The sequence below is a fragment of the Peromyscus californicus genome, unplaced genomic scaffold (assembly GCF_007827085.1).
Source record: "Peromyscus californicus insignis strain IS unplaced genomic scaffold, ASM782708v3 Scaffold_14__1_contigs__length_90479793_seg_2, whole genome shotgun sequence".
NCBI classification, from domain to species: Eukaryota; Metazoa; Chordata; class Mammalia; order Rodentia; family Cricetidae; genus Peromyscus; species Peromyscus californicus.
In genome coordinates, this window is record NW_026294436.1 from 50,606,584 (window position 1) to 50,634,445 (window position 27,862).

Below are 27,862 nucleotides of genomic sequence, written 5' to 3' on the forward strand. Positions count from 1 at the left end.
GGAGACCAGGCTGGCCTCGAACTCACAGAGATCCACCTGGCTCTGCCTCCCGAATGCTGGCATTAAAGGCGTGCGCCACCACCGCCCGGCAGGCACACACTTTTTAATCCCAGCATTCAATAGGCAGAGGCAGGTGGATCTCTGAGTTTGAGGCCAGCCTGGTCTACAGAATGAGGTCCAGGACAGCCAAGTCTACACAGAGAAACCTTGTCTTAAAAAAAGAATAGATAGATAGATAGATAGATAGATAGATAGATAGATAGATAGATAGATAGATAGAAGAAATAGAAGAAATAGTTAAAAAGGAAGAATTTGTAACATGTCTGCTAATGTTTCTTTATGCTGTGGCGATGGTGGCTGCCTTGCTCTTGTGTTCTGAAGACAAAGAGGTCTGTGTCCTTTTTCTCCTTGGGGTTTACATTCCTTGGAATTCAGTTTGTTTGCCTTGTAATCTCACCAAAAGTGGTAATTTACAGATCACCCAGCTTTTTGTTCCTTGTTAAATTGGTAAAGACAATGTCAAGGCCCGCTACAGTTTCTTTTGAATCAGAACTGATTTTTAAAGTTGATCCTTTCATTATCCTCCTTATTATTCCATCACTGTTTTTCTAAAACCTGTAGTTATTTTTGTATTCTCTGGTAGACCTTGGCCCCATGAAAAGCTGTCTCAGTCGTCATAGGAGATTTGGTTCATAGTCACACAAAGACCAAAACGTAAAATAAGCCACTAAATCCTCTCACACTTTAAATCTCCCCTAGATTATCTGTAATACCTTGTACAGTTGTTAATACCTCATAAACGGTTGTTAAACCGTTAGTCAGGGAATAATGGCAAAAATCTGTGCACGGTCAATATAGATGGGAGTATTTTTTTCAAATCTTTTCATGAGTAGCTAGTTGAATCCACATATGTAGCACCCACAGGTATAAAGGACCAACTGTGTTGTATGTCTTCATTATGTATTCCCTATACCACATCAGACAACATGCACTCAGAATTGAATGGGATGCTATACATAGTATGTATGCATGTATTCTGACTACTTAAACTGCCCACAGAATGTAAAGAACAGAGAGAAAAGAGGGGTAAGAACTCAGAGGTAAACTAGGGGATCATGTTCATAACTGCCTACCAATTTCCATTTGTAATCTGCACTATCGACCGGCTCAAAACATAAGGAGTGAATGAAAAGAGATCCTAAGCCACTCTTCAATTAAGCTCAAGGAAAGCTGAAATAAATAGCAAAATATGAATCCGTAATTCCTTATTATTTATTCTCCTCTTACAAAAGACACTTGGACAAATAAATATAAAATGGTATATGTCATATTTAGAAATGGCCAAAGACACATTTTTTTCTTGGTATTCCTCCCCAGAATACACTAAAATAAAATCTTCAGAAGTACACTCATCTTTCCCACAACCCACTTTTTTGTTTCTTTAAAAAAAAAAGTCAATTCTTTTAATTCTCCACAATTTTAACAATGAATTATCAAAATAAGTATCTAACACTACTCAGAGACAAAGACATTTAAATGAAGAGTTTTAAAAATACATGTGTGTACAAACACACACAATATGATGTTGCCCAGAAACTCAAACTAATGAATAATACAAGATTAATTTCCTAGGTGACACGTCACAACTCTCCAGAAGTGGGAATAAACACCAGAAAGCCCAAAGCCAAGAGCCAATACAGTGCATCAACATGCAGTCAGAATCCTATGAAAGTCACAGGCATCGGGACTCAGTGATGGAATTTACAATTCAGCCTCTTCACAGGAGAAGACGACGCTTCATGATGGATGCAGATCACGTCCCCCTCCTGAGACACATACACATCACTGCTGCTGAGGTCACAATCTGTGATAATTTAGGAATCCAAATTTAGCTCCAGAGCATATATCTCCAGTAGAAATTTGAAGACAGACAGTATAAATGGGAGTTGAGTGGAACCTGCCTGCAACGATCTTTTATTTTCCTTTAAGGCTACAGAAAATCTGAGCATAAGCAAGGAAATTAATTCTCATAATAAAACTATCCCTACAGACAGCCAAGGTGTCCGTCAGGTTCCATATAGAGAGTATGCTGTGTCACATTCTATTCCGAGGGTGTATTTTGTGAGTCCGCAGGGTTAGGATCAATCCTTTCTGGAAATACTAGCTTCTCACAAACTGCCTCCTTGATTGGTAAATATTGTGATATTTCGTTAGGTTCCGTGAAGAGGGAAGGAGGAACATGCTAGGGAAAACACAAAATCATATTAGTAAATACTTAAGTTATGGCCTGAACAATTTCTGAGATCTTCTAGTTCAAACATTCACAAAAGATGCCAATTTCAAAATCAGGGACACCACACACTATAAGGAGCATCATTAAGTGCTCTCCCAAATAAAAGGTATTTGTCACGACTGAGTCATTCAACTGTGTTGTTGAATGACCTTTAAGGAACTCAGCGTCAAGTAATTTACAGTGCTACCGTAAGTGCTGAAAGACTTTCACACATTTTGACCAAATCCCTCCCTGGTTCCTATTCCTTGAGTAACTTGAAAGACAAGTCTTGAGTTAGTGCCCAGCTCATATTCTATGACAGAAACTGAGTAACTATTCTAACTCAAGTGCACTCTATATTCAGATAGACATAAGTACACAAGTTAAAAAAAAAAAAATAATAAGTTTGTAGAAAGGTACCACCTTCTAAGCCACTCTACAAAATCCAAGTACTAAGGAAGAGCTTCACAAATTCCAATGAGCAAAATATACAGGAAAACTATGCCAGAATACACAGGTCAGGGCACAGAATGACCATAGTTTTTAGAAGAAAAAGGAATGTGTAAAAATATATACACACAAATAACATTATACAGACTGAGCAGGTTGTATTTACGTATTTAAGAAACACACACATTCAACAACAACTACTGGAATGAAAAGAGACCATGAATTTGAAAGAGAGAGAGTAAGGGGAGGGAGGTACATGGGAGGAAAGAAAGGAAAAATTTATGGAACTATATAGTATAATCTCAAAAAATGAAAAAATTATTTAAAAATAATTCAAGAGTGGCCAGGTACTAAGTTAGACGAACATCCAGTGGCACCAGCTGCAGCTATGAGACTCAAATCATGGCATCTCCAGGTCTCAGTTTCTTCAGAACCAACAGTGGAAATAAGATGAATGGCAGCTAAGATACTGAACAACTGCTGATGCCCTGGTGCTTGAGACAAGCTCAGAAGAGAGGCACTCAACAGATCACTCTGCAGGGCCCTGAGGATGAGCACACTTACAACGTCAATTTAGAGGAATGGGATTAGTCAGATAACAGATTTAAAATGAATCATTAAAATTCAAGTATTTACCATTAAATTAGCAATTTTGCTCTCTCGTGATGTATATTCTCGTAACATGTAGGTCTTGTCAGCCTATGTTTAAAAATAAAAAAAAAATTACAATATATTTTTATATTGATTTTATAAAAATCCTTCCTATAAAACAGACTGTCTACATTTTAGGACAGGTTGTAAGGGAAGCATGAATTGTGATGAAAATATTTGGCTCTACATTGAGAAATGTTTTTAATTATCAACAAGAATTCTGAAATACTATTTCCTATCCCTATAAACACAGTAACTCCAGAAGTAACTCCAGACACACACAAGCAAGCAGACTTGATTATTACCATGTTGACATACACTCACACAAATTCGCATGCACACACACACACACACACACACGCAAAGGCTGTACTTTGATGGGATGTATCTATGTACAATAAAAATACAGAGATATTTATAGGCTTCAAGTTTTTGGTTTTTTTTTTGTTTTTGTTTTTGTTTTTCGAGACAGGGTTTCTCTATGTAGCTTTGCGCCTGTCCTGGAACTCACTTGGTAGCCCAGGCTGGCCTCGAACTCACAGAGATCCGCCTGGCTCTGCCTCCCGAGTGCTGGGATTAAAGGCGTGCACCACCACCGCCCGGCAGGCTTCAAGTTTTAAATGAAATCTTTTTTGTAAGCTATCTTATTTTTTCACTGGCTCCTTTTGTTCCAAAAAAAAAAAAAAAAAAAAAAAAAGTTTAATTTTTCTTTCTTTTTTTTTTTTTTTTTTCCTATTCCCACAAATATCTTGCCAAATTCCTTACTTTACCAGAGGCAGGTAGACCTCTGTGAGTTCAAGGCCAGCCTGGTCTTCATAGCAAGTCTCAGAGCCAACAATTACATACTGAAAAACCCTGACTCAAAAAACAAGACACCAAAACAGACTAAGTTATACAGCTGGTAGTGTGTCAAGAAAGCACTGGAGGACAGTTAAGTATGGTAGTGTGTGCCTATATTCACAGTACTTGGAAGTCTTAGGCAGAAGAACCCCAGAAGTTTAAGGCCAGCCTGAGCTATACAGTAAAACAGTGGGTGAGTCTAGGGGGAAGCCAAGTCTGGTGGCACATGTCCATAATCCCAGTATTTGGGAGGCAGAGGCAGGCGAATCTCTGTGAGTTTGGGGCCAGCCTGGTCTATAGAGTGAGTTCCAGGACAACCAGGTCTCAAAAAAAACCCCAAAATTTAATTAATTAATTAATCAATTCATCAATCAATTAATATAAATAAATAAAATCCACCCTTTTGTACTCAGTTTCTCTCATTTAAGACTTTTATGGTTAGGTTAAAGAGCTGCATTTTGTCAGGCATGGTGGCACATAACTTTAATCCCAGCACTAGAAAGGCAGAGGCAGGGAGGAGATATCGCTGAGTTTGAGGACAGCCTGGTCTAAATAGAAATAATAAGCTCTAGGACAGTCAGAGATACAGAGAGAGACCCTGTCTCAAAAAAAAAAAAGAAAAGAAAGAAACTAAGAATGTATTGAAAATTTATTATAATTTGCTTTTAGGATAAAAACTTTCAACACAGAATAATCTACAAAATTATACTCCTTTAACGTTTCAGTCTTTTATATCAATAAGAAACAAGAAAATTAATGTTCACCATAAAAAAATCAGTAATATAAAAGTATAAATAAGAAATAAAATATCAATCATAGCTACTTCTGATAACACAGCCTTTCCCATTTCAAAGTCTGAACACAAAATTTTAAATAGTTCACACTTAACTTTAAAAATTCACTGAGATGAGCACCTTTCCAAAGTAGCTCAATTTAGTTCTTTACCATCAATGTTGATGGGTATTTATTTTTCTGCTACTACTGTATGGATATAAACAGTTTAGTCAAATTTATTAAGTTCCTTCATGTTCCTGTGAATGTTCAAGTATATACAACTCTGATCAAATACATGATAAATATTTATAAATTACTGTGTAATAGAACCTTTTAGGATAACTTTATAAAATAAGTTTAAACATAGTGTTTTTGAGATTTAGACTTCACTGTGAGAAAAAAAAAATGTAGTATTTTGGCTTTACTTATAGGAAGGGAAAAGGCCATCCATCAGATGTGGTAACACATGCCTCTGATCCCAGCAGAGGCAGGCGGTTCTGAGACCAGCCTGATATACATACTGAGTTCTACAACAGCCAGGGCTACATAACAGAGGGGGAGGAAGAGGGAGAAGGAGAGAGAGAGAAGAAAGAGGCCAATCACACTCACTGTTGCTTCAAAGGGAAAACAAAATGTCTAATTTCATCCTGTGTGATGCCAATTCTGACTTAAATATTCAGAAAAGACACGCTGTTCTCAAGCTACTGGAAAACTCTTATGACTCACTTTAACTCACCCATCCTCCTTTTACACTTGTTTAAACCTGCCTAAGTTCCTTCAGACAGAAGGCAGCGCCGTCCACCTTTAGAATGACTAAACTACCAAGTGAGCATGTGATACAAGCTCTAGGAGGCAGTTTTTTATTTTTTTAAGTGGGATTGCTAACATCAGGACAGTCTATAGTAACACTATCCATGAAAGTTACAAGCTAAGGAACAGTTTTCCTTAAACACAGGTTAAATATATACAAAATTTTTAGTCAAGGCATCACTCATATCCAAAAAGTGTTTTTTATAAAACATTTTTGATTACTAGATCTTTGTAAAACGTGTAGTCAGTAAACTTAAAATGCGTTAATAGATGATCATTTAACAAGAATCATTTAACAAGAATCATTACTTAATCTCAAAACCTAAGTGACAATAAAACAACATAAGCAGGCTCCTTATCAATTAGTATATTCATAACATGAGTTCCAGTACCTCATGGTAAAGCCTTGTGTCATTCATTCTGATAAGCACCCCATCAATTCTCAAGAAAAACCGCAATAGCAGAAAAAAGCTGGAAGGCATTACTCTCTAGGGGGATAAAAACAGTACATTAAAATGTTAATGAAAATTGAATATCTTATTTCTCTATGAAAAGAAAAAAAAGAGAAGCACTGAAGAAAGGTCAATCCACAGTAAAGATGCTCTCTGGTTTATGGATACATCCTAAAAGCCCATCACACTGAAAATCCCTACCTAAGGTGCTCTTAACGATCTGACCTATTTGATATCATAGCTCAGCAATGCAAGGACACAGAGTACCAGGCATTTCCAGTCACACTGCTGACCAGGCACTGCAGTTCACTGCCCAGCATCAAGAGTATCAAACCGCACACTGATAACATGGGAAAGACAAAATTCAAAATCCAAAATATAGTTAAGAATGAACGCTTATCACTTCCACACCAACATACAGACAAAATAATGATAAGCTGAAGCATTCCAAATCAGGGACCAACTAGATAGAGGTTCTCTAGCCTCACAGCCCTTAGCAGGTCATTTAACATGGTTTTAGTCTCCTAAATGCACAACCATCTGTAACTCCAGTTCCAGGGGACGCAATGCCCTTTCTGACCTCCAAGGGCACCAGGCAAGCAGCCAGTGCATGAGAGCAAAACATTCATACATATAAAATAAATCTAATAGGCTATTTGTAGACCCTAACAAATACCATTTTTAATTCAAAACATGAGAATTAAGCCAGTTTTCATTTATTCAAGTTAAATAATAAGCAAATAACCTACAAAGTAGCCAGGCAAGTATATTTTAAAAAAGACTAATATATTTATGTTTTTCATAAATTTCATAAAGGCTATTCACTAAGATGTGCTCTAGACACAAAAGAAATTTTACATGGCATCATGTTAACCAATGTTAAGAACGGAAGAATAAGCCAGGTGGCGGTGGTGGCCCACGCCTTTAATCCCAGCACTCAGGAGGCAGAGCCAGGTGGATCTCCGTGAGTTTGAGGCCAGCCTGGGCTATAGAATGAGATCTAGGACAGGCACCAAAAACTACACGGAGAAACCCTGTCTTGAAAAAAACAAAAACAAAAAAAGAACAAAAGAATGATATCAATTTAACAATCATAATACTCACAATTTTCACACTCAGACTGGAAACTCCATGATCATGTAATTCATCCTCAAACAGGAGAACTTCTTCAAAAAATTTAATCTGTTCTCTGGCTTTCAATTTCTCTGTATCTATATGATCTGTTGTAGGTACAACCTGAAATACACAATTTTAAATGGGGGAGTTTTAATATAAAGCACTAGAGTTGCAAGAAAGCTTTTACCATTTTCTCTGCATAGCAACAGCATACAGTTCTAAATTTAGATGTAATTAGTAGACACTGAGAGATTAGACTTTGCCTCCATTCTGACAACACTATAGATAACTGGTGCTCCGACTTCTTATCAGAGTCCAAATGGACCATCTTTCATAATATAATTAAGTATTCTGCTGTAAAGATGAGAAAATTATCAACTGAAAATCCACATGATAAGGTACTGCTACCATAAAGGTAAGTGTGGTTACCTGCTATCACAGTGCATCTGTATTTATATACTCACCTGGAACCGGAAAAATACTTTCTTCGGTTAAAATGGCACCTATCTTAGGGGTGGGAAATGCAGTTCCTGAAGCAAAAGCATGACAGACAGCCTGTGTTCAATCCCCAGGATCCACAGAAAAGCCAGGTGTGGAGCCTCCTGCGTGCAAGGCCAGTCCTGGGGAGACTGTTACACAATGATGCTAATATGTGTAACCCTTCTCAACTATATGGACTTAGAAACTGTCTGGTTTGTCTGTTATTGTAAAAGCACTAATGTGTTAGGTGGGGCGCACACGACACCATGGTGACAGTCACCCAAACATTTTTAACAATTTGTTTACTGATTCTTTGGGAACTTCACACCATGCACCCCAACCCCGCTAATTTCCCAGTCCCTCCATATTTGCTCCTCACACTTGTAGCACCATCCCCGACAAAAGAGAATTGAAAAAGAAATTTTAGAAAGCATTAATTAAAACAAACAAAACAAAAACAAAGAAAATACATACATAGAAATTGCTAAGCTGGTAAATTTTTTTTTTCTTCCTTTTTGGTTTTTTCAAGACAGGGTTTCTCCATGTAGTTTTGGGGCCTGTCCTGAAACTCACTCTGTAGCCCAGGCTGGCCTCAAACTCACAGAGATCCGCCTGGCTCCGCCTCCTGAGTGCTGGGATTAAAGGCATATTCCACCACCACCGGCTAAACTGGTAAATTTTAAAGCTAAGATATTAAGTCAGTGCATGGACAACTATTGTAATGTGCTTTTAAAAATCTTTTATAAAAAAATGCATGGACACAAAGCATATTTTATTAAAAGGATCCAGTGCAACTAGAAGAAGCAGTCTTCCACAGCTCCTGTCCTACAGAATCTATTTACTTATTTAAACAAGAAGAAAACAGCCATCTATGGGTATATCACTATGGGTCAGGCACATACTGGACATTTAAATTTTTTAATTAATCATATTCTCATATCATCATCTTCGGGCTAGCTAATAAGTTCAAAGCTGGACATGAATCTAGTCAGGTTAGTGTTAGCCCAACTTTGTGAGTGGCTTTTTCTTATACCATACTACAGCTCAAATAAAAATTAAGCAACCAAAAATGAGACAACAATAAAATACACACCCACATACACATAAGTGCCTCCAGCAACTAAAAAAAACAAGGATTTGAAGGCAAGGAACAGGCTCTGTTCTAATGCCACATGTTCTGAAACTTTGACTCTCTACAGAAAATACCTTTTACTGACATACACTTCCTACATACACAGGGATTCTGAATATTTGGGTTTTTTTTTAAGATTTGTGTGGGTGTGGGTGTGGTTGTGTACGCGCGCGTATGTGGTGCCCTTGGAGGCCAGAAGAGGACATCAGGTACCTCCAGGAACTTAAGTGTATAGATGGTTGTGAGCCACCATGTGGGTGCTAGAAGCCAAACCTGGTCCTCTGCAAGAACAAGGACTCTTAACCACTGAGTCATCTCTCCAGCCTTTGAAGAGTGTTATAAGGAAGACTTCAGAATTTAAAATCTCAACCAATATCATACGTACAAATTTTAAAAATAACAGCAAAGGCTGGGCGGTGGTGCTGCACACCTTTAATCCCAACACTCAAAAGGCAGGGTAGAAGGAGCTCTGTGAGTTTGAGGCCAATCTGGTCTACAGAGAGAGAACCAGGACAGCCAGGGCAACACAGAGAAACTGTCTTGGAACACATACACCCCCACCACCCCACAAAATAAAAATAACAAAGAAGCCCTTCATAAATTCCTGTGGAATTGATCTACATATAATAAATGTGCAAAACACTAAGTTATGGGCAGTGTGTTACCCAAAATCATAGTTTAAGTTATGGACCCTGTACTTCATCTACAAAATGAGGATAACTGGACCTACCTTGCAAGGTTATTTTGATCACTAAAGAACAAAATTCTAATAATTTACCTGAAAATCTTTCCACGTAATTAAAGGTTTATTTACTTTATGTGAATGAGTGTTTGGCCTGCATGTATATATGTACACCACATGCATTCCTGGTGCCCACCGGTATCAGGACATCAGATCTCTAGGAACTAGAGTTGCAGATGGTTGTGAGCCACCATGTAGGTGTTGGGAACTGAACCTGGGTCCTCTGCAAAAGCAGGAAGTACTCTTAACTTACAGACTCAGTCATTCCATTAAAACAACAACAGAAAATCACATTCATCAACTTTAGACCATAGAGCATCTTCTGTCATTCCCACTGTTTCAATAAACACAGTCCCCTGCTATTTGAGACCATCTGCTGAGGTCTTCTCTGCATAACAGACACTGCACTAAATACTTTACACATGGAATCTGCTTCACAACTGATATTGTCCATTTATCAAAATAAGATTTTGCAAAAGATCAGACTGTGGGGAGATGACTTGATGGGCAAGGTCTGACTTTGAAGAACCCCAAATCAACAGAAAACCAGACACAATAGTGCATGTGTGCAGTACTGGTGCTCCTAGGGGTGAAGACAGGAGAATCCCCAGAAGCTTGCTGGACACATCAGAAAAAACAGCAGAAACCCGGTCTCAAACAAGATGGAAGACAAGAATCCACACCCAAGGATGTCTTAACCTACACACACTGTGGCATATGTATACCCCTAACACACACACACACACACACACACACACACACACACACACAGAGAAAGAGTGCAAATTGCTTTGCCAAGCTGGTAAACGATGCTGATTTGAAGCAGAGCCTATATGCTGACAAAGCCTGAGGACATCATTCATCACTCCCGGAGTGGGAGATCACGCTGACATCAGCAACACCTTAGAAGAAATTATATTATAGTGAAAGTGCTGGTAAGAGAATACCAAACACATAGTTTTATCTCCTATACAGACTCTATCTCTATTGCCTTGGTTCTTGCTCCAGATGCTACACTTACAGCTAATGCAGCTTTTCCTAAGTGAATCCATAAAGCAATCATCATCACTATTGCATGAGGTTTGAAAAAATCGAATTTCCTCATTCCCAGCAACAAAATATCAAATGACCTAAGCTCTCTGCAAACTTCTTCAATCAGAAGCTCAGACAGAGACTACAGTCTGTAAAGCTCTCAAGAGAATAAAGTCACCCCACTCTCTCACTGGACTATACAATGGCACAAAGCAAAAGTTTAAGATATATCTGATGAAATGAATAAATGAGTGAACGTCTTATTTTCTCAAATTTGTTTCTGTACTGGAAGGACACACAGGAAAGTTTGGAGGAGGAGAAACTAAGAATTAGTTTCAGCTGGCGTGATGGTAAACACCTTTAATCTCAGCACTTGAGAGGAAAATGCAGGCTGATTTCTACCAGCCTGGGTTTACAGAGAGAGTTCCAGGAGAGCCAGGACTACAGAGGAACCTGTCTCAAAAAAAAAAAAAAAAATCAAACAAACAAACAAAAACACCCTCCCCCACCCCACACACAAAAAGAATTAGTTCCTATCTCATGAAACTAAAAAATTGTAGACAAGGATTTCATACATGCTCTCACATGTCCAGCTAACATCAACTTATGATACAGCCTCCAATAACTTTTACTTTAACAAAATTCAGTTCTGTGTGGTATGTGTATGTGTGTGTGGAGGTCAGAGGACAATTTGTAGGTGCTGGCTCTGTCTTGCCACCACATTAAATTCCAGGGATCAAGCACAGGTCATCAATCTTGGCAGCAAGTGCCTTTATTCATTGAGCCATCTCACCAGCCCTAAAATAACTGTTAAAGAAGATAGTTTACACTAAAACAATCTTTTCCTTATGCCTGACAGACAGACAACCTAAGGGCCACTTGTTCCACTTCCGTGTCACTATAGCTCTTAAATGTAGCTAGTAGAGACCTTCCAATTCCACATTCCCAGTGCCCCTCCCATCAAGTGACGTCCTCAAGCAGGGATTACACAGAGCAGCTCAGCGCTAACACATGTTACAAGGTAATTAGATGTGCTTGTGAACTATTCATATAAAAATTCTGTGATGGATAAGCATTACTGTTTTCTCAACTTACTGGTGACAAGGTGTCTTGATTAAGTATGTCACCTAAAGGGCCAGGTGTGATGGTGCACGACTTTGATCCTAGTAGTACCGGGGTAGCAAAGGCAGGCGAATCTCTGAGTTCAAAGCCAAAATGGACTACACAGAAAGCTCCTGGCCATTCAAAAGGAAAGAAAAAAGTAACTCATGTAAAATCATACCAATTTTATACTCAGTGCAAGCAGGATATAAGTTTTCTGTCCAACAGTTCTGTTTGTTCTGTTTAGAGTGTAAAACTCTAAGCCACTAGCTAGCCATTTCTATCTGAACCACCTAACAACACATTACCAAGGACAGATGCTTCTTAACTGTGACACTGCTAACACCAAGACAAAGGAAGGTTTTAAAGAACATTGTTCCTAGGCAGGTACTTGTGCATACCAATAGTTCCAGATACTCAGGAGGCCCAGGCAGGAAGGGTACCTGAGCCCAAAAGTTCAATATCAACTTCATAAGACTCCATCTCAAAAAAAAAGAGAGGAAAGAAAAACAAAAAAGGAAACTGTCTATATCTTTCTTTTATTTTCCACTAATAATTAATTGAACTAAATCCCCTCATATTAGGTTCTAAAGCCTGCCACAACCAAAAATAAGCAGGATGAAAGCAGTGGGGAAAAATAATAACCATAGTAAAAGATCTAGTGCTGAAATTATCCAAGAAAATTGATGATTCATAAAAACAAAAAATTCAAATTTACCTTTAACTTAAGAGATTCTCCAAGTAACGTTCCTTTATAATCTGTTGTATAGGTCCAATCATATGGTTTAATAACTTCTTTGGAGTGTTCACCCTCCGTCCTCAAATACCAAAGCAAAAAAGATGAGATTTAGAACATATATTATCAGTATTCATATGCACACCAAATTACACATTGTATATGTAATATAAAATACCCTACAATACACATACAATATAAAGCATCCTATTAAAGGCATACACTGACATATACCAGCATAAACCTTTCTTACTGTTTTCTGAACATTTAGCTGTTATTTAACTTGTCAGTGCTGGTACAGTCTTGCTAGGTCGTCTTACACTGCCTAAGACATGACTTAAAGCTTACATTTCTTTCTATCCTCCAAAACACCCAGTATACAGTAAATAATTGCTGATTTAACTAGCAAAAAACAAAAACTAAGCATTTTCCTTAGTTTTAATACTCTACAGGTATTCATTGAAAATAACAAGAAAATGTTTTTCTTCAAAAACAGGAACATTAAAATACAATGGACTGACTGGACTTAAGGACACTGACAGTCTGGAGAAAGGATACCTATACAGCTCAGCTCAAATGTATCAACTTAACAAATATTTAAGTCGGGGTAAAAATTAACCTTCGGTCTATGGCTCAGAAAAATGAGCTTTAGAATAAACAGTTTTACAGTTTAATTCTGATAAAACCCACATATCCTTGCTGACCACTTGCCTGTAACCGCCCCAATTCTCACCTACTTTCCTGCCACTCTTCAGCACAGGCTACTTTAAGCATTCCTTGGTAGTTGTTCACACATCTGAGTGCATCTGTAGCATTGAACTCGATTCCAAAGCCAGAGCCATGCTGGATCCTTAGAACGTTGTCTCCGAACATCATTTCAGGGAGGGATGGCATATGCAGTTCATCAGCTAGCCTGCACAGAAGCAGAGACCAGGGCAGCTCATTATCTTCACTGTCATCACTGTTTCTTTCTCACCCCAACCCAATTCTGACTTCACAGAACGCCTTCAAGAGTGCATGACGTTTAAAAAGAATCTATGAAAGGCTCATCACCTATTTGTTCATCAAGTATTTATGGTGCTAACCTAGGTAAGAGAGCAGGAAGTGATACGTGGAAAAAAAAAAAACAAAGTGAGGATTTTAAGATAACCAGTATCAATTCCAATGTCACTACTTGTAAAATTTGATTCTCAAAACCATTCTGTGAGCCAAGAAACGCCCAGAAAGTTCAAGAGTATGCTAGTACTCTTGCTAGTATAATACCAGGCCTTTATCCAACATGCTAGGCCATATGCTTTACACGTGCCTCAGACAGACAACTTCATTAGAAGATCAATCAGTCAGCATCACAAATCAGTAACACACAGATGTGTTTGCTAGTATGAATGGTATTGTTTTCCTACTTGAAAAGTTGTCAAGAAAAACTGAGATTTTTTTTTGTTATTGTTGTGTAAACTGTGACTTCTGGTTTAAAAATTGGCCTAACAACACATGGCCTGCTTTGTCATACAGCAGCACCTGGTTGATGCTAAGTACAAGTTGCCAGTCTCTAAGTTGGGTCAGGAGCTGTTCAGTTCTCTGGTCCTTTGGTCCTTAACAAAACTGGGTTTCACAACTGTGAACTACAACAACTAACATGGAACAATAAATGTGAACAAATGCAAGGACACAACAGTGGCACATGCATCCTGGTGGTAACCACCAGCTCTAATCGGCCGGCCACTCAAGAGGAAATCATACCGGGGACTAGAAACCTTGCCAACTACCCAGGACGAGCGAGGCTATGGTTCTTAGAGAGAATCTACAACCACCGCTACTTTACTAAGCCAGCATGATTCCTATAATACATACACACATACCACCACCACCAACAATAATTAAATAAAGAGGTCATGAATTTGAGAGAGCAAGCCGAGGATTACATAGGAAAGGTTGGCCAAAGAGAAGGGGGGAAATGATGTAATGTTAGCTTTAATTGTTGTTCAAATCTTAATGTTCTTATAATAAAAAACTCATAGCCAGATATCGGGGTAAAAGCTGAAAGATCAGAGAAGCAGAGCAAGTCACAGCCACCACCTATTACCTCACCAACTCCTCAGCCCATCCTGTTTCCATGAATCCTCAGACTGAAAGCCTCTGAGTCCTCACCTGAAAGGGTCTCAGCTGAACTGCTTTAGAGTCAGCCACTAGATTAGACATAGAGGCCAGACAGTGGTTGCATACACCCTTAATCCTATCACTCAGCAGGCAGAGATCTGTCTGGATCTCTGTGAGTTCAAGACCACACTGGAAACAGCCAGCCAGTGATGCCACACACCTTTAATCCCAGGAAGTGCCGGCAGGGTGGAGAAAGGTATATAAGGACACAAGAACTAAAGTAGTTCAGCTGAGACCCTTTCGGGTGAGGACTCAAAGGCTTTTTCAGTCAGAGGATTTGTGGAGTTGGTGAGGTAATAGGGAGTGGCCCTGGCTTCCTCTGCTTCTCTGATCTTTAGCTTTCACCCCAATATCTGACTCTGAGTTTATTATAAGACCATTTAAGATTAGAATAACATTCAATAAATAAAAAAAATTAATGTTTTTAAAAGCTGAGTTTATAGTCCCAGTTAAAAGATTTCTTTTTGCTTTTTGATGACTGAGATTGAACTCGGGGCCTTGCACAGGCTGGGCACATATCACCTAGCTGCAACCCTAGCTTCTGTAAAACTAAGTGACAATTAGTTATTCATGTTTGGAAAAACAAAGCTGCAAGTACATGGACTGCCACACTTTATGACCTAATCACCTTGGTTACAACCTGAACTTCCAATTCAGGGATGAAAGTTCAACATCTCAACCAAAGGCCAAACCCATGGGCTGGCTAGAAACCCTGGAAACTTGGCCCAATATGCTTATCCTGGGTTGAACAATGACCAATTACTACTGTAATTCTCTCCATTCCAAAATCTGAGTGAACAGTCACAGGCAGCACTGTTTAAGAGACACAGCATCAAACACAAGTCATGAGGCATGAATGGAAGAGTGAAACTGCTAAGTACTAGAAAGAGGAGGAAAGGAAGCAAGTCAAAGAGAAGTAAAGGGAAAAATAGTAAAGCCTTGCACAGAAACTCCAAGTTCTTTTAGACAAATGGACAGGTTTTATAGAGCAGACGAATATGTATATTCCACTGTTTCAGAACTGATTTCGTATCATCCCACCTAAAACAATGTCTCCCACCCAGTTCCTTTGCCTTGTTTTTTATCACAAATACACAGTATATGTATATAAGAAATACATTTAATATATATATTATATATAAAATATATAATAATTATATTCTTACCACTTCAAAAGACAAGTCTCACCTAAGTGTGGTGGTGCACACCTTTAGTCCTAGCACTCAAGAGGTAGAGGTAGAGGTAGAGGTAGAGGCAGATCTCTGTGAAAGTCTGGTCTACATAACGAGTTTTAGACCAACCAGAGCTGCAATTTACACCCTTTCTCAAAACAAAAACAACACCCTGAATCCGGGCTTGGTAGTGCACACCTTTAATCCCAGCACTCAGAAGGCATAGGCAGGCAGATCTCTGTGACTTTGGGCTAGCCTGATCTACACAGTGAGTTCTGGGCCAATTAGGAATACAGTGAGATCTCATCTAAAATCAAACAGACAGACAAAACCTGCAGGTCTCTATATTTCACAGTCTGAAAACAGAACTACCACAAAGGTTCTAAGCAAGTACATTTTCCAGAGACCTTATGAACCAAATCTTCCTGATTTTAGAAACTTTTTAAAATGTTCCATAGATTTGTGGGTTTTTTTAAGTATAAAACTATTTATTGACCAGTTTTTATACCAGAATTTATAATAAAGTATGCAGTGTACAAATTGGATAACATTTTGCTTATTATTTTGTTGATTTACCTGGCTTTTGCTGAACCAGGAAAACAAAAGACTGATATGGGAAGAGAGTAAAAGAAAGTACATACAGATCAGTTGTTAAATGACAAAAGCTTGTTCATTCACCCATGCCAGTAGGTCCTAATGCTTCTGCTCCCAGACAGGCTTCCTGAGTCAATACCTTCTAACCATCCGACTAGGTTTCCAGGAGAATCATCAACTACTGTCATTCTTAACATAGAACTTTTTTGTTTGGATGGTTTTATGAAGAAAGTTTCACGAGAGGCTTTAAAGTGTATATTTAACTAAGTGTCTGAGTTGCTAATTTAAGCACACACCAGGATTCATCCAGTGTCTCCATCTGGGCAGGGAGATGATTGGAAAAGATAAAATTTTTCCTTTTGGGAACTCCACAGATGAACTTAGATCTACGTAAGTATAGACAAAGATAAGCCTTCTGATATGGCTGCTTAGAGACTATCCAATTTTAATTGTTGACTTTTCTGTGTCTTTAAGCAAGAAACATCTATCTTATTTTACCATTTCTTGGCAATGATTATCACACTTAACAACATATGGGGCTGTGTCAAGTTAAATAGTGTATAAACCTACAGCTGCTCCAGAATGAAGGGCTCCACTCCTCAATTATCTTCATGAAGGGTTCAGGAATATAGAAATATAAAATTATAAGCTTAAGAGATAAAAACAGACAGTCATCAGCTCTAAAGGTTAACTGCTAGCAATGGCTGTCTGCTTTATAGCCAGCCCCTCTGTCAACAGCCAGGGGTTAACTTTTAACTCCCTTGACCCTTACAGCCAACAACTGCCTGGACCAAAGTTAACTTTCAATAGTTGTTTCTACACAACTTCTAGCATGCATCCCATGCCTGATGTTTCTACATGACTCCTAGCATGCACCCTGTGCCTGATACTATAAATGGGAGCCAGTACTCCATTGCCACAGCCTCAGAATTCCAACATTGGCTGTGGTCTCAGCTAGCTGATAAGCTTTTGTGCCCCATGATATTTTTTTTATTCTTTATTTTTATGGAATAAAGTTTGCTTCTGGTTTAATAGACTTTGGTGGTCTGTCCCCCATTATTGTGAGACCCCAGATCCAACACTCACCCCTTTTCATTTGGTTCCTAATCTACTAGAGGCTAGAAAAACAAGTACACTTCTTTTGGTTTTGTTGTTTTTCGAGACAGGGTTTCTCTGTGTAGCTTTGGAGCCTGTCCTGGAATCGATCTATAGACCAGGTTGGCCTCGAACTCACCAGTGCTGAGATTAAAGGAGTCCACCACCACAGCCCAAATTAGGAAAGATAAAATAAGAGAATATATACTTGCCAAGTGTGGTGGCACATGCCTTTAATCTCAGTTCTGTGAGTTCAAGGGCAGCCTGGTCTGCACAGTGAGACCCTGCATCAAAAAAAGAAAGGAAAGAAGGAAGGAAGGAAGGAAGGAAGGAAGGAAGGAAGGAAGGAAGGAAGGAAAGAAAAAATATATTCTTACAAGAAATAGAAGGGGGACTAGGTAGGAATAAGAAGATTAGCAGGAATGAGAGGGGAATCCGAGTGTGGTATGAAAGGTGAACGTGACTGAAATACATTATGTACATGTCGGAAAATGTCACCATGAAACCCATTATGTAACAACATAGGCTTACATAAAGTCAAGAAAAGATCCACGCACATTTGTAATCTTTCCAATAGCTTTAAATTTATTTCCAATTAGACACAAACAAGTCTTTGTGCACATATTAAAATCAATTAATTAAAAAACCTATATGATCAAATAAAATAAGTTAGGTTTTAGAGGGAAGAAATACTGCTCCTTATGAGAAACATCTACCTCATTTCTGGGTCATCAAAGGCCCATAACAGTTAAAGAAAAAAAAAAAGCTTAAATATCACCTAGGAGATGACTTAACGCGCTACAACTCCCATATTTTGCTGAACTTTGTGTTTTTACATGGCATCTAATATCAATCATAACTATGAAGGAAAGATAATGAAGAACCTGTCACTTGTAAGAAAAAAAAAACTCAGTAAAATTTTCAACTTCTTAGCAATTTCAAAATTGTTGATAAAAAGGAGCTAAAGCAGCTACGAGGGGAGAAACCAACACCTGCTCACTAGATTCTCTAGGACACTGACATCCCACCCTGGGGCCACCTCACAACACCTGCTCACTAGATTCTCTAGGACACTGACATCCCACCCTGGGGCCACCTCACAACACCTGCTCACTAGATTCTCTAGGACACTGACATCCCACCCTGGGGCCACCTCACAACACCTGCTCACTAGATTCTCTAGGACACTGACATCCCACCCTGGGGCCACAATCAAGCAAAATAGTCTAAGAACTTAATCAGATTTATAATTTCTGACTCAAGATAGCAACACAAAATAACCAAGTACAGGAAGGAGATTGGATCATCCATACTAATAACTTCTGTTATAATAGTGAAAAAGGAATACTGAGTGTCTAATTAAAAATAAGTGGTTATATGTGAGGTGAAAAAAGCTTTTTCTTTTTTTTTGGGGGGGGGGGGGTTGGGGAAGGGTTTCTCTGTGTAGCCCTGGCTGTCCTAGAACTCACTTGGTAGCCCAGGCTGGCCTCAAACTCAGGGATCCGCCTGCCTCTGCCTCCCAAGTGCTGGGATTAGAGGCGTGCACCACCAGCGCCCGGCTGCTACTTTCAATAAAAGGGAAAAATAATAAAGGCACGGTGGCCCAAGGCTTTAATCTCGGCACTCAGGCTGGCAGAGACAGGCGGGTTTCTGAGTTCAGAGTAGCCATATGTGGAGAGACCTGTCTCAAAACTACCACTAGATAAGCCAGGTATGGTGGCTCACATATTTAGTTCCAGCACTCAGGAGGCAGAGGCAAGCAGATCTGTGGGTTGAGGCCAGCCTGGTCTACAGAGTGAATCCCAGGACAGCCACGACTATGTACAGATCCTGTCTCAAAAAACAACAACAAAACCCCACAATAAATGGTTATACAAACTTGCAACTATATGATGAAATATTATAAAACCACTAAAAACATTTGGGGAAAAGATGGGAAAATGCCTAAGACAATAGAATGCAAAAACTGGGCACATACTATCTATTTCACGTGTTCTGACTGTGTTTCTAAGCTGTATATTTTTAGGATGGTTAATAACAGTAAGATGGTATGTTTTCACCATAAAATTAGGTAAAATTTATTCTTTACTACTAGGGGATGGAAAATATTAAATGCCTAAAAGATTAAATACAAAAAGATTGATATCCATAAGAAGATTCTGTAAAATATAGGTTTTTAACTACTTTCTTGAATTATAGCAAATATGAAATAATAAATGTAATTCCATGGGTTTTACTCAATTTATCTGAAAAAATCTAGTAGTCTTACAAAATACTCCAGTTACATATGTAGAAGAATGAGTGTTATTTAGGCAAGTTGCTCCAAATGCTCTGTCTATTGGCTTCCAGCTCTATCAATTGGGGTATCTACTTGCTAAAGGTGAAGGGTGACATTAGAAATGAGGTGTTTGGGTCTTGTTTAAGATACTCTAAATTTATGGGCTAGGAAGATGGTGCTAGGTTAGAGCATTGCTGCTCTTGCAGAGGAGGACTGGGTTCAGTTTCCAGCACCACGGAGGCTTACAGCGGTCCATTAACTCCAGTTCCAGGGGATCCAACCCCCCTTTTTCTGTACCAGGCCCACATAAAATGCCGCCTAACACTCATACACATACAATAAAAATAAATCTATTAAAAACATATTCTGAATTTTAAAATTTGAAACAACTTAAAATGTTAAAAACCAGGGATTCTTTTACATATGTGATTTTTAACTATCTAAATACGATCCTGCCATCATAGCCTAGGCATCAACTGGCCATCAAACTTAAGCACTTACTCTCAGCCCCTTCAACTATCTCTTTGCCACTTTCTGGCCTCCTTTCCCGCCCTCCAGACCTTCAATCCATCTTCTACAACACCTCCAAGAAACCTTTCAGGCACAGCCATACTGTACTTAGCGACTCTGGGTAAAACTACACCTGGTGGCTATTAGATAAAATCCAAACTCCTTAGTACAACTGAGAACTCACACTCCAATGACAGGGAGGCAAATCTCCAAACATACCCTGCCAGGCCACCCCCAAAATTTTGTCAAGATATAGTTCAGACATCCCCAAACATCTCAGCTCACTCTATGGCTGCTGGCTTTACTCGTCCACCCAGTCCCCAGACTTGATCAAGACTCTGCTCAAGCCGGGCCGGTGGTGGCCCAAGCCTTTAATCCCAGCACTTGGGAGGCAGAGCCAGGCGGATCTCCGTGGGTTCGAGGCCAGCCTGGTCTACAGAGGGAGATCCAGGACAAGCACCAAAACAACACCGAGAAACACTGTCTCGAAATAACCTATCAATCAATCAAATTCCCCATTCTGGAGGCTTAGGCAGGCGGATCTCTGTGAGTTCAAGGCCTAGTCTACAGAGTGAGTTACAGGAAAGCCAGGGCTACATACAGAGAAACCCTGCCTTGGAAAAAAAAAAAAGATTCTGCCCAATGCACTGACCACACACACACACATCTCAAATCGCCCCGTGTATATACATCTTCATCCTAAACAGCCACACAGTAATAATTATAACGGTCTCTCATGAAACTATGAATTCCCTGGGACTTTATCATTCACCTTCCACATCTTAAGTGCATCACAGCACCTGATTTGCTAAAAGGAAAAAAAAAAATTGAAAACTGAAATCGCTCCGGGTGTGCCTCTTCATCCTGAACAGTCAGTCACACAGCAATGTAACGGTCTCACAAACTATTCAGTCTGTGAGACTTACTGGTTCACGTTCCGAATCTCAAGCGCCCACCACAGAACCCCACAAGCTAGAAGCTAAACATAAATTCCATCTCTGTCATTGCCCCGAGGGAAAGAGGTCATCTACGCCCTGAAAGGTGGCGCAGGCTTAGGCAGAGGGTAGGAAGGGCGAGGGGAAAGTCTACCCAAACAGCCGTGCTCAGTTCAGCCCTGCGAAGCGACAGTTTCAGCGAGCAGAGGTGGCGAGCTGGGGACAGAGCCATTTACTAAAGTTGTCAATCAACGGTCGGGTCACAGGGGCCGAACTTGCGGTCCCGAGAACCGCGTGAAGGTGCACGGAGCCCGCTCGACCCCCAGCTCGACCCCCCGCCCGGCCTGGCCCGGCCCAGCCCAGCCCAGCCCCGCAGCCTCACTTCTCCACATCCGCAGACTTCATGATGTGGGTCTTGGACGCCGTCAGCTTCCAAGGCCCGAAGGAGAAGTCCTGGTGGCTGCTCTGGAAGCCGTGGATCATCATGGCAGAGATGGAGCCGCAGGGCCACTCGGAGCAAGTGCCGGCGGCAGCGGTCACAGTGCGGCCCTCCCTGTAGCGCGGCTCCTGGGTTTGTCCGTTACCATTGCGGCCCCGCCCCCTGCCGCCGCGCCGTAGGCCCGCCCTTCCGCCGTCTCTTCCGCCCCTACGGATTTTTGCTTCCGGGACGAGCCACTGGCTCTGCGTGACTCACGTTTTACGTGAGGACGCTGAGGGGCGGGGCTTAGAGCGCCTGGGTGTTTCCGTGGACGCTCCGCCTAAGTTCTTCCGGTGAAGTCACCCCAGAGCGGTTTGGGGAATGCGTCTCTCTTGATCCGGAGCTCCATCCTTCTCTGCCTTGCAGACTCCTCCAAGCGGTGTCATCACCTCGTGCGTTTATGAGTCGTGGTAATGAGGACGTGCCCAACGCCCCTAGCGTTTAGGAGACCCAGCACCAACAGAATACATCAGTGGCCTTCGAGCCAATGACTGATCGTGGCTCCACCGCGCGTCTCTGGAAGAGCACTTACCTTGCAAGCCGCCGAGGCCCCGTGTTCAATTCTTAGTATCGCGAAGGGAGCGACACATTGTCCTTACGATGATATTCTAAGACTTTGCTGCCTGCACACTGGTGTAGTGGAAACAACGCTGAAAGCCTGGTGCTCCGTGTACGCTTGCAGTGCAACTGTGTGCATCTTTGGGCAAAACACAACTAATTATTGTAGGCTTCAGCTGCCTCCAAATGAGATGGTTTAATGTTAGAGCATCTCTCAAAACTGTTTACCATCTCAGTTCCAGCAGCCCCCTCTTACTCCTACCCATCTTGCACTCAAAGTCCCCTCGACTCTGGAACCACTAAGCAGCGTCCCTCCGTGGTTTCTGAATCAGTTCATGCCCTGACTTCCTGGAGGTGTAAGCCAAATAAACCCTTTCCTCCTTAGATATTTCTGTATGTATTTCTGACCCAAGAACCCATCATCAATTTCCCTGCCTAAGGTCTCTGGATTGATTCATTTTGTTGGCATTCTGTCCTTGCTTCCTGCTACGGTTACTCCATTCGCATTGTCTATGGAAAGTAGGCATGTCAGCATCTCCGTGGAAGGAAGAAGATCGTTCTGAATAGTGGAGGGTTGTCTACCTTCATCACTGGCCTACAGCGGTTAGCTACTGAAGTACTTCCTGAGGAGGCTCAGGCCTTTTCACTACCATTTCATTGTAAACCTCACATATCTAGATCTGCTAGAAGACCTAATAAGGAGGTGAATGAGCAAATTACATGTAATAAAATCCATCCCAACATTTTTTCCGAAAGAGTCTCATATAACCTAGGCCGACCTTCACTATTTTAGCTAAGGATGGCTTTGAATTCCTGATCCTTCTGCTGCTTCCCTGGTGTTGTGATTTTATATATATATATAATATATATATATATTAATATATATATATATAATATATATATTATATCACCAGGCCCTCCTCCATCCCAACATTCTTACTATATGATGTCTTCCTTTGATTTAAGCCAAGAAAAATGTGGAGGATCTCTGACTTTCAAGGCCAGTCTAGTCTACATAGCAAAACATTCCTCCATTTTTGAACCTGCGATATTGTATTTTATTTCCATTCTTGCTTTCTGGAATTGTGCCAATGAAAATAGGCAAAATAATGTGACTTTTTTTTTTCTTTCCCGAAACAGGGTTTCTATGTGCAGCCCTAGCTGTCCTGGAGCTTGCTGGCCTTAAACTCACAGAAATCCGCCTGGCTCTGCCTCCTGTGCTGGGGTTAAAGGCGTGCGCCACCACCGCCCGGCTCTGACTCCTAGTTTTTATTGATAAGATTAATTAGATTTATGCTTCATCTGGCATCCAACTTTTGGGGCATAAATTCATGAAAAAGTTGCTTTCACACATCCCCCATGCAGACACCTGGCTCTTTTTTTGTAGTCCCAGTTCAATTAAAAATTAAAGATGGCTTTGGAGTTGGAGCTTCTCTCTCTCCTTCTCTAAACCCAAGCATGCTTGTTTAAAGGAAAATCCAAAAACTCTGTCTATATCATGTCAGAAGAGCCACCTGATATGGGACAGAAAAAAAATGAAAATGAAGGGACTATTCTATTGCCACTAATCTCATAATCCTTTGGTTTTATTTAGACTCTTTAAAACTTTTCTTAAGGCATAAATATTATATCAAAATTTATAATATTAATATATATTTTCAGGTTTTTGTCATGATATTAATGCTCATATAGAGAACTAATTCTAGAAGGCTTCATAATTCTAGAAGGCTTCATCTAACTTCCTGAACATGACTTTTTGTGTTTGAACCTCTGTCAGGTAACTAGGAATTAAGTTTTGTACTTTGGATATATATAACAAATTATGGTTCTTTAACCGCTCTGAGATTCACTGCATATGACATCTTGTTTAAGTTTTCTGCAGTGAACCAAAACCATGCCTAATAGTGACCTTTGAAGTCTCCAAAGGAGTATGGGGCCCCACAACAACAATTCACCTGGACTGTGGTAACACCACTAAGGTGACAAACACCACCTAAAGATTGGCTTTGGACTACAAACTGCTCAGAACGATTTCAAGGTGGCTGGCTGAGATGGTCCAGCTTCACAGACTACTTTAACCAGGACTTGAGACAAGCCCTGCACTTTCCCGTTACACAGAGACTGGACAACAAGAGATACAGCTAGCTCTCCCAGGACTTGACAATTATCCCAATTTTTTTTCAGGATCCCCTAAAGATGCTGTCACCCCCATACAGCAGGAAGTAATTTTAAGACACAATGCCCATATTCCCATGAGGTGGGATGTGGTGATATTTTGTTTGTGCTCTCATAAATAAAGCTTGCCTGGAAATCAGGGTGCAGAGCTAGCCACTAGAAGCCAGGCAGTGGTGGCACACACCTGTAATCCCAGCTCTTAGGAGGAGGAAACAGGATGGGTGGAAAGAGGAAGTGATAAGGCAAGGCAGAGAGATAGAGGAACTTGGTCTCTTTTAGACTGAGGAGTTGTCAAGGAATTGACCAGGGGCCTAGAAAGTTCTACATGAGTCAAATGCCTAAAAGAGGCCACACCGCTTGTCAGTGTAATGATAATGAGTACACAAAATATGCTCTCTAAGGGAGTGTCTTAATAGAATTACTTTTTGGTTGAGACCAGTAGAAACCATCTCCAGCTGGCCTTAGTGAAGGAGTTTGTATTCAAGAATTTGGGCCAGGCACTGGTGGCACACACCTTTAATCCCAGCACTTGGGAGGCAGAGGCAGGCGGATCTCTGTGAGTTGGAGTCCACCCTGGTCTACAGATAGAGTTCCCAAATAGCCAGGGCTACAGAAGGAAGGAAGGAAGGAAGGAAGGAAGGAAGGAAGGAAGGAAGGAAGGAAGGAAGGAAGGAAGGACCCAGGGGCTGGGAAGTCTTGAGTGCTAGTCGGTTTCTACAGTCTTTCTAACATCCCCTTCAGCTGGCTCTCTGTCTCTGTCTCTATCATCTCTGCCTCTGTATTTCTATCTCTCTGCCAATCTTCTCTAGCTCTGTATCATCTCTGTCTCTGTCTCTCTCATCTCTGTCTCTCTCTATCTCTTGGTCTTCAGTCAGTTCATTCTGCACTCTTCATGTACAACCCCAGACCTTCCAAGTATAATCTTGCCAGCCAGCTCCTGGCTTACATTTGAAATTCTAGGCAGAGAGAACCTGATCAGCTGAGCTTGAATCAGGTGTCCATCAAGACCTAATCAATAGGAACCAGGTCAGCCTTGCTGATAGAAGCCCATGAATTGGTGGTATAGTAGTTCTCAGAGATGGGCACTTGCTCCTTACCTCCAATATCTACAACTGTGGACTTTGTGCTAATTACGGAAAGAATGGAAGGATTTTACTATTGTGCTGCTAGTCTAGGCAAGCCTGGGGATAGGAAGAGAGCAGAGAAAGAGTATAGAATAAGAAGCAGGAAACTGAAAGATACGTTAGGAAATTTAACCTCTTCCCACCTTTCAGGTTTGAAAAGTGTGTGTGTGTGCATGCCCACATTCATGCCAAAACAGATGTAATACAGGAGCAGAACCCTGTTTGAGGACTCAAAATACAATGGGTAAGACAAGCATCGAGGTGCTTCTAGGTGCAGTAGAGATGTGATCCAAAGTCAGATTAAAACTGTTGTATGTAGGACCACAAAATAATCAAAGCAAGAGAATTTCTCCATATAACCAGCTTCTAGATCTCTTGGATCTATCATCATAACCCAAAGCACACTTGTTTGGCTTATGAGATACTACCTTAGAAGAGTCATTACTCCTGGCCAGATGTGGTGACACACACCTTTCATCCCAGCACTCAGAGGCAGGTGGATCCCTGAGTTCAAGACGGGTATGGTCTACAGTCTTCATAATGAGTTTTGGGCCAGCCAGAGCTATACAGTAAAACCCCATCTTAAAAAAATAAAAAGATTCATTGCTTCTAATGCAGCTGTTACACTATTTCTCTTCTTTTGTTTTTCAAGACAGACTTTCTCTGTGTAGCCCTGGCTGTCCTAGAACTTGCTTTGTAGACAAGGCTGGCCTCCTGAGTGCTGCGATTAAAAACTTGTGCCACCATGGCCCAGCATTTCTTTTCTTTATAATGGTCAGGTGAGTTCTCATGTTTCTCACTGGTCTAGAGAGCTACTGAGTGGCAGGAGGCAGGAGTTACCTGATGTACCAGCTGTATCCAGCTCGGGATGTGATTGGTTCTTCCAGAACTTGGTAACTTGCTGTGGAGATCTCCTCTGCAGTCAACAGCCATTTTTTTGTGTTGATATTTTTTGTCTTTGGTGTTACTTTTTGGCATTTAAATTCTGACTGTGTAAACATTGTGGTTCTTTGTTGCATATGTATAGTATGTGTGGACATGGAGAGAGATTTAAGTTTGTGGCCTGGAACAGTAGCAAATGGGCTGATGGAACTTGGGTAAATAGCCCATTTTAGAATCATTTACACAGAGAAACAGCTGTACTATATCATTGTTGACATAATTAATGTCAGGGAATGAAGCAACTAGGAACACTTTATAGAGAATAGCCTTATTTTAGTATACTAAAATAAGGCATTTATTTGGGCTTTTAGGGAAATATAAACACCTAAAAGACTGATTCAAATGTTATTTTGAGTTTGTGAGAAAATCCCTGGCCTTAATCCCTTGTAAAACACATGTATTTAAAAATGCCTTTTATAGAAATAGCCTTGGAAGCATAGACTTTTGTATGTGTATTTTAATCCAGGTCATGAAAATACTAAGCTATAAAACTGCAGTAGCTGAGCAGAATATTGTCAAGGAAACATTTCTATGCTGATGTCTGAAGATAACAATGAAGCACATGAACCAGGGCTTCATAAAACAGCTAACAGGGACACAGATTCAAACCAAACAAGCAATCCTAGGAATTCACGCTACATCTGTCCAGATGCTGCGCAAACAAAATAGTTTTCTTTCTTTTCCTTCTTTCTGTGTGGGGGTGAAGGTCTTGAAGGAACTGGGACAGTTTATAAATAAAGAGCCCGAAGGGACAAACATTCTGAAACCATAAACTTCGGTTTAAAATGTGGAGACCAACAAGTAGAGATAGGGATGGGTAGGAAAGGGAGGATGGAGAAAGGAGGGGTGAAACCAAGTGAGTTTCCCCTGGGGGTCAGACCTCTCCCCGATGAAGAGAGTCAGGAAGCCAGGCACGCTGGGCTGGATGTCAGCCGGGAGGTAGAATCCCATCACTGTAGTGTGACTTCCATGACTGATGTGGAAAGGAAAAGAAGAGGAGAGGAAAACAATAAGAAAAAGGAAAAGAGGAAGGCTCCTAAGGGGTGTCATGTGATGTGATCTGTCAGGCCAGGAAGAACCGGGCTTCAGCAAGTGCACCCTTCAACACTTGCCTTGAAAATGGGATGAAGGTCCAAACAGGTTCTTGGAGAACTTCTGTAGGTAAGGGGACTAGAGTTAAGCTGCCTGGGTTCAAATATTGTCTCCCTAATTGCTGGATGTGACATGGCTTCTACCATACTTCATTCACCAGAAAC

The 27,862-nt window shown here is 40.5% G+C and overlaps 1 protein-coding gene across 2 annotated transcripts; it reads right to left on the reverse strand.

Moving 5' to 3' along the window:
- Positions 1–1,250: 1,250 nt before the first annotated feature.
- On the reverse strand, positions 1,251–21,944 carry Tiprl (TOR signaling pathway regulator). 2 transcript variants are annotated; one of them, XM_052737456.1, is made up of 7 exons: positions 21,712–21,942; positions 13,322–13,501; positions 12,571–12,670; positions 7,354–7,485; positions 6,190–6,285; positions 3,359–3,421; positions 1,251–2,242 (listed from the first exon to the last, which is right to left on the reverse strand). In XM_052737456.1, the coding sequence occupies exons 1-7, from the start codon at positions 21,813–21,815 to the stop codon at positions 2,102–2,104; spliced, it is 816 nt and encodes a 271-aa protein (XP_052593416.1). In that variant the 5' UTR covers positions 21,816–21,942; the 3' UTR covers positions 1,251–2,101. The 2 variants fall into 2 exon arrangements, with proteins under 2 accessions (XP_052593416.1, XP_052593417.1); XM_052737457.1 differs by lacking the exon at positions 6,190–6,285 and having other exon boundaries at positions 21,712–21,944.
- Between the last annotated feature and the right edge of the window lie 5,918 nt (positions 21,945–27,862).